General features: G+C 37.9%; 1 protein-coding gene and 1 long non-coding RNA gene across 2 annotated transcripts; both read left to right on the top strand.

Moving 5' to 3' along the window:
* Positions 1 to 971: 971 nt before the first annotated feature.
* Positions 972 to 3,160, top strand: LOC114472505 (uncharacterized). The gene is made up of 3 exons (XR_003675128.1): positions 972 to 1,064; positions 2,723 to 2,812; positions 3,048 to 3,160. It is a non-coding gene; the product is annotated as an uncharacterized LOC114472505 (long non-coding RNA).
* A 5,399-nt stretch (positions 3,161 to 8,559) lies between these two features.
* On the top strand, positions 8,560 to 16,136 carry LOC114472496 (zinc finger protein 436-like). The gene is made up of 2 exons (XM_028461800.1): positions 8,560 to 8,823; positions 14,813 to 16,136. The coding sequence occupies exons 1-2, from the start codon at positions 8,560 to 8,562 to the stop codon at positions 15,470 to 15,472; spliced, it is 924 nt and encodes a 307-aa protein (XP_028317601.1). The 3' UTR covers positions 15,473 to 16,136.
* Positions 16,137 to 16,956: the final 820 nt, after the last annotated feature.

Raw genomic sequence — 16,956 nt, 5'->3', positions numbered from 1 at the left:
AAAAAGTTTTACTGATTGCTAGATCAACCCAAATCAGCACAAGTTGACATTTTGACTGAAAAAGCTGCTAAATGATCCTGAATGCTTCACCTCCCATGGAACTCAATGGACTAAAAGGGGCTTATCACGTCACCAATGACGTCATTTCAACATGGCGGAGCACGGGATAAATTGCATTTAAAATGAATACCATACTTACTGTGGGTGTGACATTTTCAACACAACAGATATGTAGAAAATAAAATCACATCATTCTTAAAAAGAAATTAAATTATGTATATATATATATATGACAATATGCAAAGGATGAATACCTTCTAGAGGTAAACAAAGGAATGAAGTCAGACATTCTAGATTGTCTTGCAGATGGTATGTGTAAAATTACCCCATATCCTGAAAGTCATCATTATGAGATTGTGGCGAGAGCACTTGTGGACAAGCATCCAAGCTTGAGGGATCCTGGGTCTGCAGCAGGATGGTATTCGTGGGTCCATAGCCTTAAATACAAGGTTGGAAACTTCCGTCGTGACTTGGCAGTTGCTGGACTTCCAGAAGTGGTTGTGAATAAGCGAAAAGGAGGAGAGGCAAAAAGAAAAGTCAAAAAGTCAAAAAAAGGTGAAGTTCACTTTTGTCCAGGGCCAGAGGAAGGTGACAGTGAAGAAGTAATGGAGGAGAACCGTATGAAGACGGAGAGGGAAATGCTTAAAACCATCCCCGATTGTGACATGGTGGATGAGTTGATGGTGTCAACATTTGCCCAGCGGAGGAGAGAGATAGTAGGTGATGAACCACTACTAAGTGAAATTCGCAATGGATGGCCGGCATTGCTTCAAGAAAGACAGGTGATGTAACTGTTGAAATATTCCTGTTTTGTGTGCTTGCCCTGCATAAATAGTTTTGTATTATTCTAGATAAGAGCTGAATTCGAACGAGTTACTGCCCAAGAACTGCTGCCTTCATTTCTCGATGCACTTGTACCCCGACTGCTGGAACTCTACAAATCCTCAAGCAAGTCTGGAAGGTGCCGCTCCTTGGGTGACATTCTGACCTCCCTTGAGAAAGATGTAAGTATACTTCTCTAAGTAGAGATGGGTAGTACTCCGCTACATTTACATTATACATATTATAATATTGTATATATACATTTACATATATTGTACATGTACTTAAGAGAACAGATTACTAAGACTACTTGCAAAAGTAGTTACTTCAAAAACTTGAGTAAAAAATATACTGTAGTAACTTGTGCCACGATGAGTAAATTTTGAATTGGAAAAAAAATCTTAATTTTATGGGTTAAAATATTTGATTTGTTTTACTAATTCTAATTAATGTTTTTGTTTTTATGGTATTTTCTAGGAAAATATGACAATATTCAAATAATTTTATGTTCTATTTCTCATTTGTCACAACTAAAACATGAATCAAACTTTTACACTCAGTTACTCAATACTCAACACTCAAGTAAAATGTTCTCCCAATTACTTTTTTACTCTTGAATAATTATTTGGGCCACTACTTTTTATTTCTACTTGAGTAAAATAATTTTGAGGTAATGTTACTCTTAATTAAATATTTAGGCTGCTCTACCTACCTTTGTTCATATAAATAACAAGAAAGCATGCATGTTTTTAAATGAATAGGCCACCATTTTTACATACTGAAATATGTTCTTACCTTAGCTTAGACAAGTTCATGTGTACCTGTCTGGTCTTCACGCATGCCCTCAGTCACGTAAACACAGAACAGATGTGTTAGCCTTTCCTCCTCTCCTCTATTGCTCCAAACGAGGTGAAGATGGAAGCGACAAAGCTCTTCCACGTATTCCCTTTTTAAATGTGGATATGTGAAGTGTTACAAGATCCAAGTATAGTCACAAAAAATTAAACAATGTGGATTTTCTAAGCGGGTAAAAAGGGGAACTATATTGTAAGGCGTAATAATACCAGGAGTACTTCGACATCTGCACAGTATCTTCACTTTACTGTGCGGACGCCAAAGGTACAAAGGTACAGGTACAAATGAAACAGTGACCTATTCCTTTAACTAACTAATTACTCAAAATAAAAAGATAAACCTATGAATCGTTTGCAACCCGGAATTTTGTTGATTATTGAAATATTGACCAAATAAGTCATCTCAATTAAATTTTGTTGAATTGCATAGCCCTAGTTTGACTTCAGTGTAATTTGTGTTTGATCGGTTTAATGTGTTCTCAAACAAAATGTTGGATTCACCGAGTGCCACTGATTCGCAAAAATGAGTTATTGAATGAAGATGTATTCCTCTCCCTCGCTCCTTACAGGATCTTCTTGAAAAATGTTAGCAATTGAGGTATTTAAACTTTGCACATTCGCATTAACTTTGGGGTTGATTCCAATTTGTATTTTTTTTTAATTTTTTTCTAAGTTTTTTTTTATTGTTGTTTTTATTCATCATAAAATGTTTTGGTGGCATGTCTTTGTAACACAACTATACAATTTTGGTGGTGCAATGGTGAACACTTGTGCCGCACAGCAAGAAGATCCCAGGTTCGATTCCCAGATTTTCTTCGGGTACTCCAGTGTTTAAAACCACTAAAAATATGTACAGTAGGTTCCTCTCTGGGGCCATGATTCCCCAGGAAAAAGGGATTCTTAATCTCTGTGGGAATTACCTGGTTAAATAAAGAAGACATAAATTAAACAACTTAAGTAAAGTTTGTAATTTTTCACTTTTACAGAATACAAATGAGAGGAAGAGGATTGCTGCTCTGTTGGGACTTCCACTCTACCTCAAAGAAGATTCATCCAATGTTTTCCGGCTGTGTGATGTGAGTGCGATAAATTTGATCCAAATGAAGTTACGTCAATAATTACAACTCATTTAGAAACTTGTTTGGAGTATTGTGTTATATTTAAAATAATGTTTGGAAAACTATATAGAGGTAATTAATTAACAGTATTCATTAAAGAAATGTAATAGATTTTATTCAGTCTTACTGAAATCAAAGTATATTTTTTAAAACGTAACAACATTTAAAGCATGTAATTTTAATTTTTCTTTAGGCCCATGGTGACCATCTGGATGAAGCGTTGAAGGGAATGGAACTTGGACTGCTGATTGGCTACGAAGAGGAGCAGGATGCAGTCCCACATCAGGTCTTTGACGTTGCGGTCGTCGTGGAAGAAAGAGTGTAGCATGTGGTGTGGCAATGCTGATGGGTGTCATCTATGCTGTAAATCTGGAATACCCATCAGCAATGAAGTACACGTTCGAGTTTCTCCAAAAGGTCGTCATGAAAATCAAGCCTGAACAGGCCTCTGCCAGGATACATGGACTCCGCAACAAAATATTGAGGTGCAAGATGTGAATTTCTCTGTTTTTTAAATGCTGTTATTTTTTTTCCCCCCACTGTTGCTCATTTTTTTGAGCCATTTTGAACACTTCAAATGTTTTTTAGTGGGCCTGTTTATTGGTTCGTCTTTGAAAGTTTGTTGACTAGTTTTAATCCCTGGCATTTGTGGCCTTAGTGGCACTGCAGGGGTGCCTTCAAGCATGTGTACAACACAAGTAGGCCTGGCACAATAAGAAAACTTTTAAGTTTGATATGTTGAGGCTACAAAAAATTGTGATAAACATTATTATTATTGAGAAGCACTTGAAATTAACTTAATAATTGAAGTCCCAGTAATCCGTCGTTATAAAACTATGTATTAACAAATATTTGAAAATAAAATTATAGTATAAAAAATAATTAATGTAATGACAATAAATGTCAAGCCCATAATTTAATAAATCAACATAGTAACTATTGTGACAAGCCTACACAAGTACATAAGATGGATTTACATAAAATGTGTTTGCTGAAATGTTTTAAAATTTGAATAGCTTTGCAAGATGTTGTCATTTGCTACTACACTTGTTCCATGTTTTACTTTTCTGGAAATAAAAAGCGAAAATAAAACGCTGTGACTATTTGATTGTGAATTGCATTTACAAAACCTAATTTTGCATGTCAACAGAAATCACAAGTAGACATTCTTTTTACTTAGAAGTGTCTGTACAATTTCTGCCATGAACATTTATGTTCATCTAACATTTGACTGTAAGTGGTGCCAATATTGAAAATGTAGTATTGTGTGTCCAAGTAGCAAATAAATTTGGTTGGTTCAACTGCATTGAGTGAGTTAAATGTCATTCATAACTTGACCTGATATGTTGAAAGACGTCAAAACATTGTTTTCTTTTGACATCAGATCATAAGTTAAAAATTATTTCAACTAAGGCTTGTGAGTTTAAATAACTCATACAAATTCATTAATATGGAGAAGCAATACAAGTTTACTGTTTGTACAACATAACATGCTAGGTGGTTTAAACTGAAACTGTTGAGTTGTAACAATTTCTGGCAATGATTTATGAACCATTTATAACTTGCTTGTTTCAGTTGATTGAAGGTGCCAATATTGTTTCAATGAGCTCAAATCTTTATGGCAGAACCTTAACAAAGACTTTTAAGTTGAACTACCATATTATTTATTACAGTGTAAAGTCAGATTATTCTGTATCTTTTCTGACTTTTCAGTGTTGGTGTTTAATTAATAAGGAAAATATTCATAATAAACCATCTGCCTTCTCACTTTCATTGCTAAAATATTGTCTTTTTATATGCTATTTTTGTCTTTATATATAAACTATGATAATAAAAAAATATTAAAACCAAAAGTCAATGGACAAATTAAACTTTTGGCAGTCTATATAAGTCCACATGTAATTCACGTTCTGACCGATTCGTACAGCCAAAAATACGGCGATAGTACACAAATTCCTCTCAAAATTCAGGATTTGCTGGTTTGTGTGCTGTTTGTAAACCGGCTGTTTACCTCCAAGATGGCGACTTCGGGTTGATGACGTGCCGTGAAAACCCTCTATAATATTTGGCTGAAGAAACATGTATAAAAACCATGAACATTCTGTAAAACACTCATTTCTCACAGCACTGACAGCAGAGCCACAGCAGGGATAACTTTATCCTGGTTGTTAACCTGCTCTGCAACAGGTTAGCTGTAGAGGCTTAATCACCATGGTTACTTGCGTTGCGTCTGAGCCTTTTTTGTGTCAGTATACCCTTCAATTTATATTTTTTTTAAATGAAAAAAATGTGGGAAAGCTGGATAAGCTGTGATACATATTTTAATAATTGTTACATATGTGTCATTGTTCCCCAGTTTTGCATTAAATTACAATTGACAATTTTTATAGAATTTTCATGGCAATTCCAATTACAAAGTCAATTATCTAAATTCAATTACAATTTCATTACAGTTACAACAGTAATATATTTTTTTAAATTACAATTATAATTATGGCATAATTGTAATTAATTACAATTATAATTTACCCCAACCCAGGTAAGACGCACTAAGCATTATCAAGGAAACAGTTTTTACTTCACTCATGTAGCTCGAGGCTTCAATACATAAAAAAATGCCTGTTTTACTATTCCACGTTCTGCTTGTTTGCATGTTCTACTCAAATACAATATGTAATAATAATAATAATAATAATAATAATAATAATAATAATAATAATAATAATAATAATAATAATAAAATTGACTAAAAAAATGTTAGGTAAAGTTACCTATCATTCACAGAGGCTATCTTCTTCTTCAGTTTCATTTTATGGTGACACCGGTTGCACTGACCTGCCCTCTCAGTATCTTTTTCTTTTGGAGCCATTCAATTAGTTTAAGGTGTTTCTTTGTGGTTCTTTTGCCTTCTGTCAGCTCTCTCAACTTGGTTGCTAACTTTAACCCACGCATGCTGTGCTCCGAACATGAACCGTTCAGCTAGTTAACTCCTGTCGATTATGAGTATATATGCGCATGCACATATATACTCAATCGCTTTCAGTATGAGGTAAACTCACTCCATGACACCTGTGCGCTCTAATGCTGCATTCATTAAATCTCGGAACTCTGGGTTTCCGCATTGAAAACTCCCATTTCTATCTTCAAAGCGTTCCAGACATTGACATTAGATAATGTTTTGTGATGTCAGACAACTGATTCTCCAAGAAGTCTCTGAATTTCCCGAGTGAAAGCACCGACATTTTGTCAGTGCACTTTTTAAAGGGGGAGGTCAAAAAAGCCGGATTTCTTTCTTTAATACCCTTAAAGTCATGTCTGAACCTTTGTTACTCTGCTCTGAGCCTGGGATCAACCATATCTTGTTTTGCCGTCGCTTGCCAAACGCTGTCTTACTGATGGTTAAATGTTTGTCTGAGACAATAGAGGCCTTTGACTACATCACTAACAGTTGGATCACAGTTCACACTCATTACAGTTTGGTGGATATCATGACTGACTTATTCTTCTGCAGCTCTGTCTTCCTTGGTGAATACCTCTACATTGTGGGTGGTGGTTTAAGATTGTTGAACCCCTTTCACAAAGTGTGGAGGTTTCACCTAGTCACACACATTTGGCAGGAGATGTCACCAATGCAGGAGTCACGGGACTATGCAAGTGTTACAGTTCTAAAGGGATGCATCTACGCTATGGGAGGCCTCAAGGATGTTAATGGTACCTCACTCAGAACTGCTGAATGCAACCAGCTCGACATCAACCAGTGGACGTTCATTGCATCAATGAATGAAGAGAGGAGCAACGCCAGCTGCACTACACTGAACAACAAGATTTACATATGTGGAGGATGGAGTAATAGAGTACTGAATACTGCTGAGTATTACAACCCAGACACCAACCAGTGGACACTGATCACTCCCATGGGAACACCTCGATCTGAACTTGGGGTCGTTGCATATATGGGCCAAATTTTTGCAGTTGGAGGCAGAGATGGCTTCAGAGATCTGAGGTCTGCTGAGGCTTATGACCAACACCTGGCACAATGTCCCTGAAATGGTCCACAGTCACAGACACTTTGACATTGCAGTGATGAACAAGCAGATCTTTGTTGTCGCTTGTTGGACAAAAAAATTTACTGAGTGCTATGATTTCACTACAAATACTTGGTCTATTGTATTTTCTGGCAATGGACCGCTGCTATGATTTTGCGAGTTGCTGTGTGAATTATACCATCCTACAATCCAGCCATTTCTCAAAGCTCCACCTCCAAACGCGTCCCCACGGTGCTGTTGTGTAGAATAAAGGAGTGGTGGGTTCCTCCAGGACACGTTGAGTATGTGGCAGTCATCTTCACAGATTACCTGAACGTTGATGGACTCATTTTTCCCATTCATTCACTGCATGGAATCTGCAGTTGGAGCTTTAATGTGCACGTGGGTTCAGTCAATTACCCCAACCGTGTTTGGCACACCAGTGTTGCCATGGATACCATCTTTACTTCTCTACAGCACTGTTCTCCATAGGGGAATTTGATGTTTGCCCATTTGTGCTGTAATGACATTGAAAACTTTAGTGATGGCATGGTTCAGAGAAGAATGACTAATTTAACTAATTCTGATTCTAAACTAACTGACTGACTAAGGAAACTGGTTTCATAGTTGATCATTTTCAGTTTTGAATTAAGAAAAGTCCATGTTGTTTTATTTCACTTACATGCTCATGTGTGTTTGATTATAAATAGCGTTAAATTTAAGATTATAAGTATATGAATGATGGAAATGTGTTTGTTTCATGGTTATTTAGTACATTTAGTCAACTTTTAAATCCAAGTTAAAGGCACTTTTTCTCTACTGCGTACGACTGAGAGGGAGATTTTAAATCGTGTTTTTGTTGATTTTAAATGTTTTTACTGCTGATCTTAATATTCTTATTGATCTTTAAACTGTTTAATGTTTTCTGCTGCACTTTTTAATCATGTAAAGCCCATTGAATTGCCTTGTGTATGAAATGCGCTATACAAATAAATTTGCCTGGCCGCCTAACTCATGAGCTAATACCTGTTTTTTTTTTTGTTTTTTTTACCAAAATCAGAGGTAATACATTTTATAATATAATTTATTTACAAAATAAGAGGAAAAACATGATCAACGCCTGCTTAAATAATTGATTTTGCTGTTTTTTTTAATAATAAATAAACTTTTTTTTAATAAAGTAAGAGAAACTGTAAATTTAAAATGCTGTACAGTGACTTTCCTCTCACTGATTGTACAATATTTCTTCATTAGATCATTTTCTATTGTTTCAGAGAACAAACCAATCCAAATTTAATCATAAATGAATTTCTACTGAACAAATTTCCTCTTTAATCCATTAATTCAACCACAAACCAAATCCTTCAGGTTGTAACTACTTTATTCACTCTTAAATCACCATTAAACACGTTTATTTTGATGGTTCGGTCGATAAAGTTTTTTTTAAAAAGTTGGTTGTGACGTCAGCACAACAGTTGTGTGTGGTTGCCAGGTTGAATATATTCCGTTGATTGTGAGATTTTAAATAAGTAACTTAGTGAGCAAATAGTGAATAAAGGTGGTAATTATGTTGACATTTCGATGATGAACGGATGATTTTTTTGGGGCATTTCCGTGGATATTCAACATATTTTATGCGGGGAATCGTCGGCTGTATCTGGCAACCAGACAAAGCTGTAAATGGCGGGCGGACAGAGCTGGATGATGACTGAAGAAGAAGAAGAAAAAGAAGAAATATTATTTTGGGAAGTGAAGCTGGGTGAGACGGACAGTGATGATGATGATGATGATGAAGGCTGCAGGAGGAAAGCTGTGCTGGAGGAGCTTCGTCATCACGACCATCTGTGGGACGGAATGTTTGCTCCAAAGTTGGAGAAAAGCTCCAAAGAAGAAACGGAGGAGTTTCCGTCCTGTGCCGCAGATCAAGGTTCTGTGAAGGAAGAGGTTAGAACACTCCGTGTGTTTCCATTCATTCACTCACTCACTCACCACGTTCATCCGCTGTTACACACACACTGGAGACTAGTTTAACTGGTGACCCACTTCCGTTCACTTACATTCAGTCAGAAACTCATTCTACCAAAGTACTTTTTGTTTGATTTGTGAGCAAAATCCACACAATCAGAATTTATTTATTTTTTTGACACAAAATGAAAAACGGAAATTGATTGGGTTTAGTTCATGTTTGCCTGTGCTATTGAAAGTTAAACGATGTTAATACAACCACTACTGCATCCGTATAAACATAAATTATCAATAAAAGTGCTGATTTTAACACAAACAAAACCTTCTCATCAACATGACAGAGTCAAAAAATAATCTGTCACCAAAATCTTCTTGTCTGAACATCAACTAAATCAAATGAACTGAGTCAATCACTATGAAACTTATAGCACAAAAATTTAACTTAACTAACACATGTGCAAAGTCTGTTGAGAAAAATAAAAAGATACAGATATGTTTGTGGTGTATTGTAAGCAGCTAGTTAACTTGCTAGTTGTTGTTGTGGCGGCTAAACTAGCATGTACTCAAGGGGATCATGTCTGCGCTGAGTTAATGCGTAAAGGGGTCCGCTGACGACTAGGTTTCTTTTGATAGTTACTGTGATTTTAAACATAAGTTGTTGTTTATAATGTAACGTACCTAGCAACATCAAGTTTGTTTCTGTGACGTAGGGCCCTATAAAATTCTGTTTTCCACTTTAATTTTTTTAATTCCCTTTTTAAGAAATATTTATCATTTTATCAGGGAGATACAATTAAAAGGTAGATATAAGTTGTAGTGACATGGATTATTCTAATTGCTCCTTTTTCATTATTTATATGTCATATAAAAATGTATGAGAACAGCAGTAATGTCACCTAATTTTCTCTCAGGTATCAATGGTTTACTGATTCTGATCAGGCTTATTGATTAGGTTTTGATCAACTTAGTTTAAATAAACCTAATTTAAATTATCTAATCTTCCATAGCTGATGAGAAGTTGTTAGAATGTAACATTGTAATAAGGTTGTTCCAACGGACTTAAATTTTGTAAACCGGAAGTTCCCGCTGAAACTATTGTACTTGAGGTAGCTTGCTGACTGTGAATGTGTACCTATAGACACGAACAAATGGCTGGAATAAAAAGAATTAAAGGACAACACGAACTGAGTTATTCTTAGTTAACCAGACACAACAGTTCGAACACTGTGCAGGGGAAGATGATTTAAGCTGATCACGTTCTCACGGAGCCCTGTGATGCTACACGAAAAATGGACGGAGCTTTTAGGGGGAGAGCGTTGCACTTAATAAGCGGTCCCAGGAAACATTTTGAAATGAAATCCACATTAACTGGCTAGCTGTTGTTGTAGCGGCTAAACTAGCATGCACACAAGGGGATCATGTGTGCGCTAAGTTAATGCGTAAAGGGGTCCGCTGACGGCTCTGTTTCTTTTGATAGTTACTGTGATTTTAAACAGAAGTTGTTGTCCACAATGTGTCGTTTTTCATGGGAAAAATGAGGTGCGTCCTATGGATAGTGGGTTTAGTACGTCCTTTCAGATTTTTATGCGTCAGGGACACAGGACACGTACCGAGGAACATCACTGATACTGTGATCTACAGTATCAAAGGCAGCTGTCAGATCAAGTAAAACTAAAATTGTGTAACGACCAGAATCAGCAGTCATCATCATGTCACTAGAAACTTTCAGAAGAGCAGTTTCAGTGGAGTGGATTGATCTAAAACCAGTTGATATTTATCATAAAAATCATGCTGTTCCATGTATGAGGTTAGCTGCTTAGCAACCACTTTCTTGATTTTAGACATGAAGGGAAGCTTAGATATGGGCCGGTAGTTTATAGGCTCCCCTGGATCAAGATTGGGTTTTTTAAGAATGGGGTTTATTATAGCATGTTTAAAGAAGCTGGGGACTGAGCCAGATAAAAGTCAAAGGTTTATCAATTTTACCACCCAAGGACAGACATCAAAAACATTTAAAAGCAATGACGTAGGAACAATGTCTACAGTGCTCGATGAGACTTTCATCTTTCCGACTAAAACCTGAACATCCTGTAGGCTGACAGGAGTGAAGGAGGACCATGAGCTCACAGGGGCTGAGGCAGTGCAGAAGCTAACCAAGGGAGGAGTGATGCTAGCCCTGTCTTGTACTTGGTTTACAAAAAAGTTTTTAAAAAATTGTTACAGTCCTCCTGTGTGTGTACAGGCACATGGGACGGTGAGGGTGCAACAAGATTTTCAATAGTATTGAACAAAACCTTGGGGTTTCTCTTATTTTGCAAAACAAGATTAGTGAAATAAGCAGAGCGGGCATGCTTTATTAATTCATTTAGCTCCATTATCTTTTCTTTTAAATGGAGTCTATGCACCTGTCGTTTAGTGGTTTTCCAAAACCGTTCCACTTTCCGGCAGCTTCTCCTGAAGCTAAAAATAGCACCATTCATCCATGCACAAGGTTTCTTATTAGAGCCTGGAGTATTTTTAGCTGGTGCTACTGTGTCCAAAACAGTCAAACAGTGGCTATTGAAGTTTAACATAAATGTCAACATCATCACAACTAGCAACTGTAGTTGGGTCGAAAGAGGCAGAAAACCCGCTGATTGCTGCTTCATTAAGAATGTGTCTCCGCTTTATCACATTAGAAGTAGTCTGTACCAGTGTGATTGACAGATTAAATACGATACAGCAATGGTCGCTTATTTGTAAGTCTTGAATTTCTAGATGGTCAATCTTTAAACCAGAAGAAAAGACCAAATCTAAAGTATGACCTTTAGTGTGTGTTGGACCTGACACATGTTGCACAAAGTGGAAAGAGTCCATAAGAGATACCAGCTCAGCTGCCATAGGACAATAGGAGTTATCAACATGCAGATTAAAATCACCAAGGATTATAACACTCTCCAGTTTAACAATAGATGACATAAAGTCAGAGAATTCATCTAGGAATAAGTGAGCAGGACCAGGAGGTCGGTAGATTAAAACACAGTAAAAAGAGTGTTCATTTCCAACCTTACACGTCTGGAGCTCGAAGGAGTTGAACGTGTTCATGTCCAACAGTCTGCAGCTGAAAATGTCCCGGTATACGAGCGCTAATCCTCTTCCACGTTGCGTAAGCCGTGGAGTTCCAAACGCGGAGCAGTCCGTAGGGCACAGCTCACTAAGATGAATGTACTCGTCCTCCCGTTGCCATGTTTCCGTAAGGAACATCAGATCCAACCCGCGGGACATGAATTCAGGAGGTGAGATTTGTTGGGTAGCGATATAGCATTCTGCAAGCCGAGGCGTAGAGTCACTTCCTCGTCAGCCTGTGGAGAGCTGCGGCACAGCGGACGAAGCCACCCGTGATCCACACCACGATACCGGGGACGGCGTCTGTGGAGCAGCGCTTCGAGCGGCAGGTGACGCAAGCCGGAGACCAGACGCATGGGAGCTACAGTCTGAATCCACCATAATCCATGTGATAACTGGCATCCAGGATCAGTCCCAAGATTTGACCTCCAGAACGCCTTTATCCTCAACAGGACTCCACCACGTTTACCCCAGTATCACGGAGAATTGTGATTGGCACAAACGGTTCCTTTTATTATAAACGGCTTGTAGTTCGCGTCCACCAGTGTGTCACTAACACATGAAGTGTCAGTAGGTTTTAACGGAGCAGGACGCACAAAACTCTTTGGAGATGATTTTTAGGACTTTTTGACTGCTCTTTGCGTAAAAGAACGGGGCAGTTAGTGATCAAATGTCCGGCATCACGACAATAAAAACACTTACGGTTGTTAGTGATGTTGCTGCTGCTGCTGGCAGCGCCGGTGTTAGAGCGCAGCGCGGCTCTGTGCGTAAACTTTGGACTTTTAACTTCAGCGCAGGCGACAAGCTCACAGTGAACTACCGGAAAAGAAACACAATGGGTTAAAACAAATTCATCTGCCAGTACAGCAGCTTTTGCTAATGTTCCCACCTTCTGTTCATTCAAATAAACAAGTTTTTCAGGCAAACATGATCTAAACTCCTCCAACAGCGTTTACTTACGAAGCTGCTCAAACATTTCCACTATACTTGCTGTGCACAATTTATCAAATTAAATAGTCTTTTCCCTGGCAAACTCTACATACGTTTGGCTTGCTGAATTTTCACAGGAACAAAACTTTTGCTAAGCTTCTGTCACTAACATATGAGCACGTAAAACTGTGGCTTTCACCACGTCATAACATAAACTCTCTCCTATTGATAGGGCCAAACAAACTTCCTGTGCTTTCCCTACTAACTTGCACTGGAGTGCTAAACTCCACACATCTCTCAGCCAGTTCAAAGTGGCTGCTATACCCTCAAAGGCTTTAAAATAGCTGTCCACCTCACTCTCTCTGAACTGTGGCACCAAGGTGATAAGACAGCTTACGTCAAACTGATCAGCAGGGGAGGGGAGCGTGTTACTCACAGGCGGTGTGCGTGGGACAGGAGCTTCCAGCTCCATCATCCTCAGGCGGAGATGCATGAGCTCAACCTCACAGGTTTTCATCTCCATCTCCACTTCATGCATGCGGAGGGTCAACTTTAAGTCCTCTGTATCTACACCTGCCTGGATCAGTGTAATCAGGTTTGCGTATGGCAGGGTCGCCCGCTCGGCAGCCTCCGCTCTGGCCACATCCCTAGTTCTGACATCCAAGGCTGACGTGTCAGTCTCTGCTCCCACTTCCTCCTCCACGCCCGCAGCGCTGGTCAGCTGAGACGGTGCCTTCACCACCACACCTTTTTCTATTAACTTATTTGCCAGACAACTCTTGATTTCTTTCTTAGTAGCATATAATGGAATAATTAAAAAAAAAAAACTGGTGATCAACATCCAACTTTGGTACACCTATCTAATTTATCCAACAAGGAAGTCCACTGTGAACTCCTCCATCACAAAACTGGAGAAGAGGAAAAATCAGCCTGTTAAAAATATGAACAGCTCCACCCAACTACAGTAAATAATTACACTTAAACACATTCAAACCCAGATGTTTAATGCAAGAACTAGATGACAATCCCCCCAAAATATGTTACACCCCTGGTCTAGGGTCTAGGAACATAACATATTTTAAAAGAAACACAGGAATTTGTATAAGACAATGGTCATTTATTGCTAATAATTGTACAACATTAAAGAACCGTTAACCACAAAAATAGAAGCATAGACATCAGGGTGAACCAAGGCCAAAACAACAAACAAACTACTGTATAAACCTGAACACAAAATCACTTGAAAAAGGGAACAAAATGGCAGCTCACCCCTACAGCTTCTTTACAAATAAAATAATAATTCCGAGTACGGTTCTAACTTAAAGCGCTGGGTAAATCAGGTAAACACACACTAATACAGAACTGAGAAAACTGGGTAAACCAGTGACATTGCACAGCACAAAGCCAGATAGACACAATGTGGACAGCAAGCAAGGGAGAGCCAACACAACCACTACTGCTCTCCATCTTCTTCCAGGTTTGACAATTCGTTTATAGGGCCACCCCTGGTGAGAACCAATCATCTTCCTCTGTGTGTTGGCCAATCCCTGCTTACCTGTTAAATGAGAAAAATATGTTAAATTGTAGAAGAGCTCTTATTCTCCCACCAACACAGAAAACAATACGGAACAAGTTTAATGTAAATAAGCTTCAATGCCTCTTAATTTCTAACTAAATCCCTTCATTTGATCAGAGACATGTGCTAATGTCCATCCACTGAGCTGTGGAGGCAGTGATGCTTTGGTCAATGTTTTGCTGCTAAACTTTAGTTCCTGACGTTCATGTGGATGTTCTATTGTGGTTTAGTTCTTACTGAAGTCTAATGCTATGTCAGATTCATCATTAACAGCCACTGTTCTTTCTAGGAACACATTTAGAAACAAATGTTTGTTTGGTTCCTTCTCTCTGTGTTTAATCTCTAACTGTTCTACAGGACTCTGGAAGCCAGAACAAAGTGACACCTCAACGCTCTCAGGACAAAGAAGCTCAGCCACAACAGAGAAACAAATCTAAGAGAAAAACTTCAGCCACAGAGCAAAGCGTTCAAAAGCAGAGTGGAGAGAAACTGCACACGTGTGATGAATGTGGGAAGGCCTTTCCTCAGAAGTTCACCTTATTACGGCATCAACGTATCCACAAAGAATCTAAACCGTACAGATGTAAGGAATGTGGAAATACTTTTCGTCAATCTGCACACCTCAGTCAACATGTACTCACTCACAGTGGAATCAAAGCGTACAGATGTGAACAGTGTGGAAAAGCTTTTACACGAAGATCAGATTTAACGATGCACATAAAGACTCATTCCAGAACAGAGATGTATCGCTGTGACCACTGTGGGAAAATATATAAACAGAAAAAATACCTCATTGAACACCTGAGATCTCACACTGGACATGAAGTGTGTCCCTGTGACCAGTGTGGCAAAGTTTTTACAACATATCAACAGTTTAAGTCTCACCAAATCAGCCACTCATCAGAAAGACCTCATAATTGTGACACATGTGGAAAATCTTACAAGTGGAAATCTCATCTTAATCACCACCAACGTGTTCATGAGAAGAATTCTTTCAGATGTGACGAGAAAAAATAAATGTGCTTGGTTGAATTCTAAAAAAAAATTGGTTCACAATTTGATGACCGTGGTAAAATGTGGGTCCCAGGGTGAGACCAGCTGAGAACCCCTGATGTGCATCATGTGTTTGTAGAGAAGGTGACTAATTATTGTATACAGTCTATAAAAACTAGTGACATTCTAATAGATGTAATAATCAGATTCTAACTTCTAGATGAATATAAATGCTGTTAATGCAGACCATCTTCATCCATGTACCTTTGAATCTGTTTCTTTTTGTAAAGGTATTAATATTTGTAATGAGTATCTAATGCGTCACATAATTATATTTTCTTGATTTTAGATGTGATTTGTTTCATGTAAAGTATATTTTACAGTTGAAATGAATGTGATCAAATGGTTCCTGACAGTGAAACTGCCTAAATCTGTGAATGGATCATACAGTGTGCTGAATGAATATCAGGGGAAGGGGAGCCCAAAGTGTCCAAACACTCCCATTTTATCACCATATTTACATTTCTATCAACTCTTTGATTATAGCTCATAGATTTATTCTAAGTGATATTTGTAACTCTGAAATGTTGTTAAATCTGTTCTTTAGCCTGTCCAGCCTTTCTTTAGAGTTTAGTATTTTCCTGTAAACTCATGATAAAGTTCTTCTTAAATCTAACTTTTGATGTAAAGTTTGAATCAATGTCAATGTAAAGATATCAAATGTCCAGTGAAGCTTTGTTTCTTTGATTAAAGATGTGTTATTGTCTGTGCTGGATTTCATAGAAACTTATCAGAGAGAGGGAGAGCTTTTCATTGGATAGCACATCATCCTCCATCAAACACATGGTTCCATGAGAAGAACATGGAGCAGAGATTCCACTAAGAACAGGAAGTGAAGGTTCCTCTGTAAATTGAGTGTTCCATCATTAATAAGGCTTTTCATTTAAATGTAGTGTTGTATTAACATCTGAGACAATGAAATACTTCCTGTTTTGGTTCTAGAAGAGTATGAATTATTCTCAATGAACAGCACTGATTAAAAGGGGGTGGAGTCTCCCTGTATGTGGACTCAGAGTAGAGGTGTGTCCAGATTAGGCACATGTCTTCATGTGGAAATGAATATAATATGAAGTTGTATATACAGAACACCAGGGTGGTGCATTGACACTTTGAAGAACACATTAGCTGACCTGTTTCATAACTCTGATGATTCAATAAAATACAAAGTGTTTTGAGTGATTTCAATATTAATATTATGAATCCAAGCAGACACATAAAGACTTCTGATGTTATACATACAATGTACAGCTGTGACCTGTTACCAGTCATTCTAAAGCCAAGCAGAATCACATTAGACACTGACACATCCATCATTAAGAAGTTTCATAGCATCAAAACATAAGACAATGGTGACCATACCTCCGCCATCAGCGATTGAGGAAATTGTGTTTAATAATTTGGATGGTAAAAGACACATAACTAGATGCTATAACCTACTGGCAGGCTGT

This window comes from Gouania willdenowi, chromosome 11 (assembly GCF_900634775.1).
Source record: "Gouania willdenowi chromosome 11, fGouWil2.1, whole genome shotgun sequence".
NCBI classification, from domain to species: Eukaryota; Metazoa; Chordata; class Actinopteri; order Blenniiformes; family Gobiesocidae; genus Gouania; species Gouania willdenowi.
The sequence above is the reverse complement of the archived record's forward strand: the minus strand, read 5'-3'. Positions and strand labels throughout refer to the sequence as shown.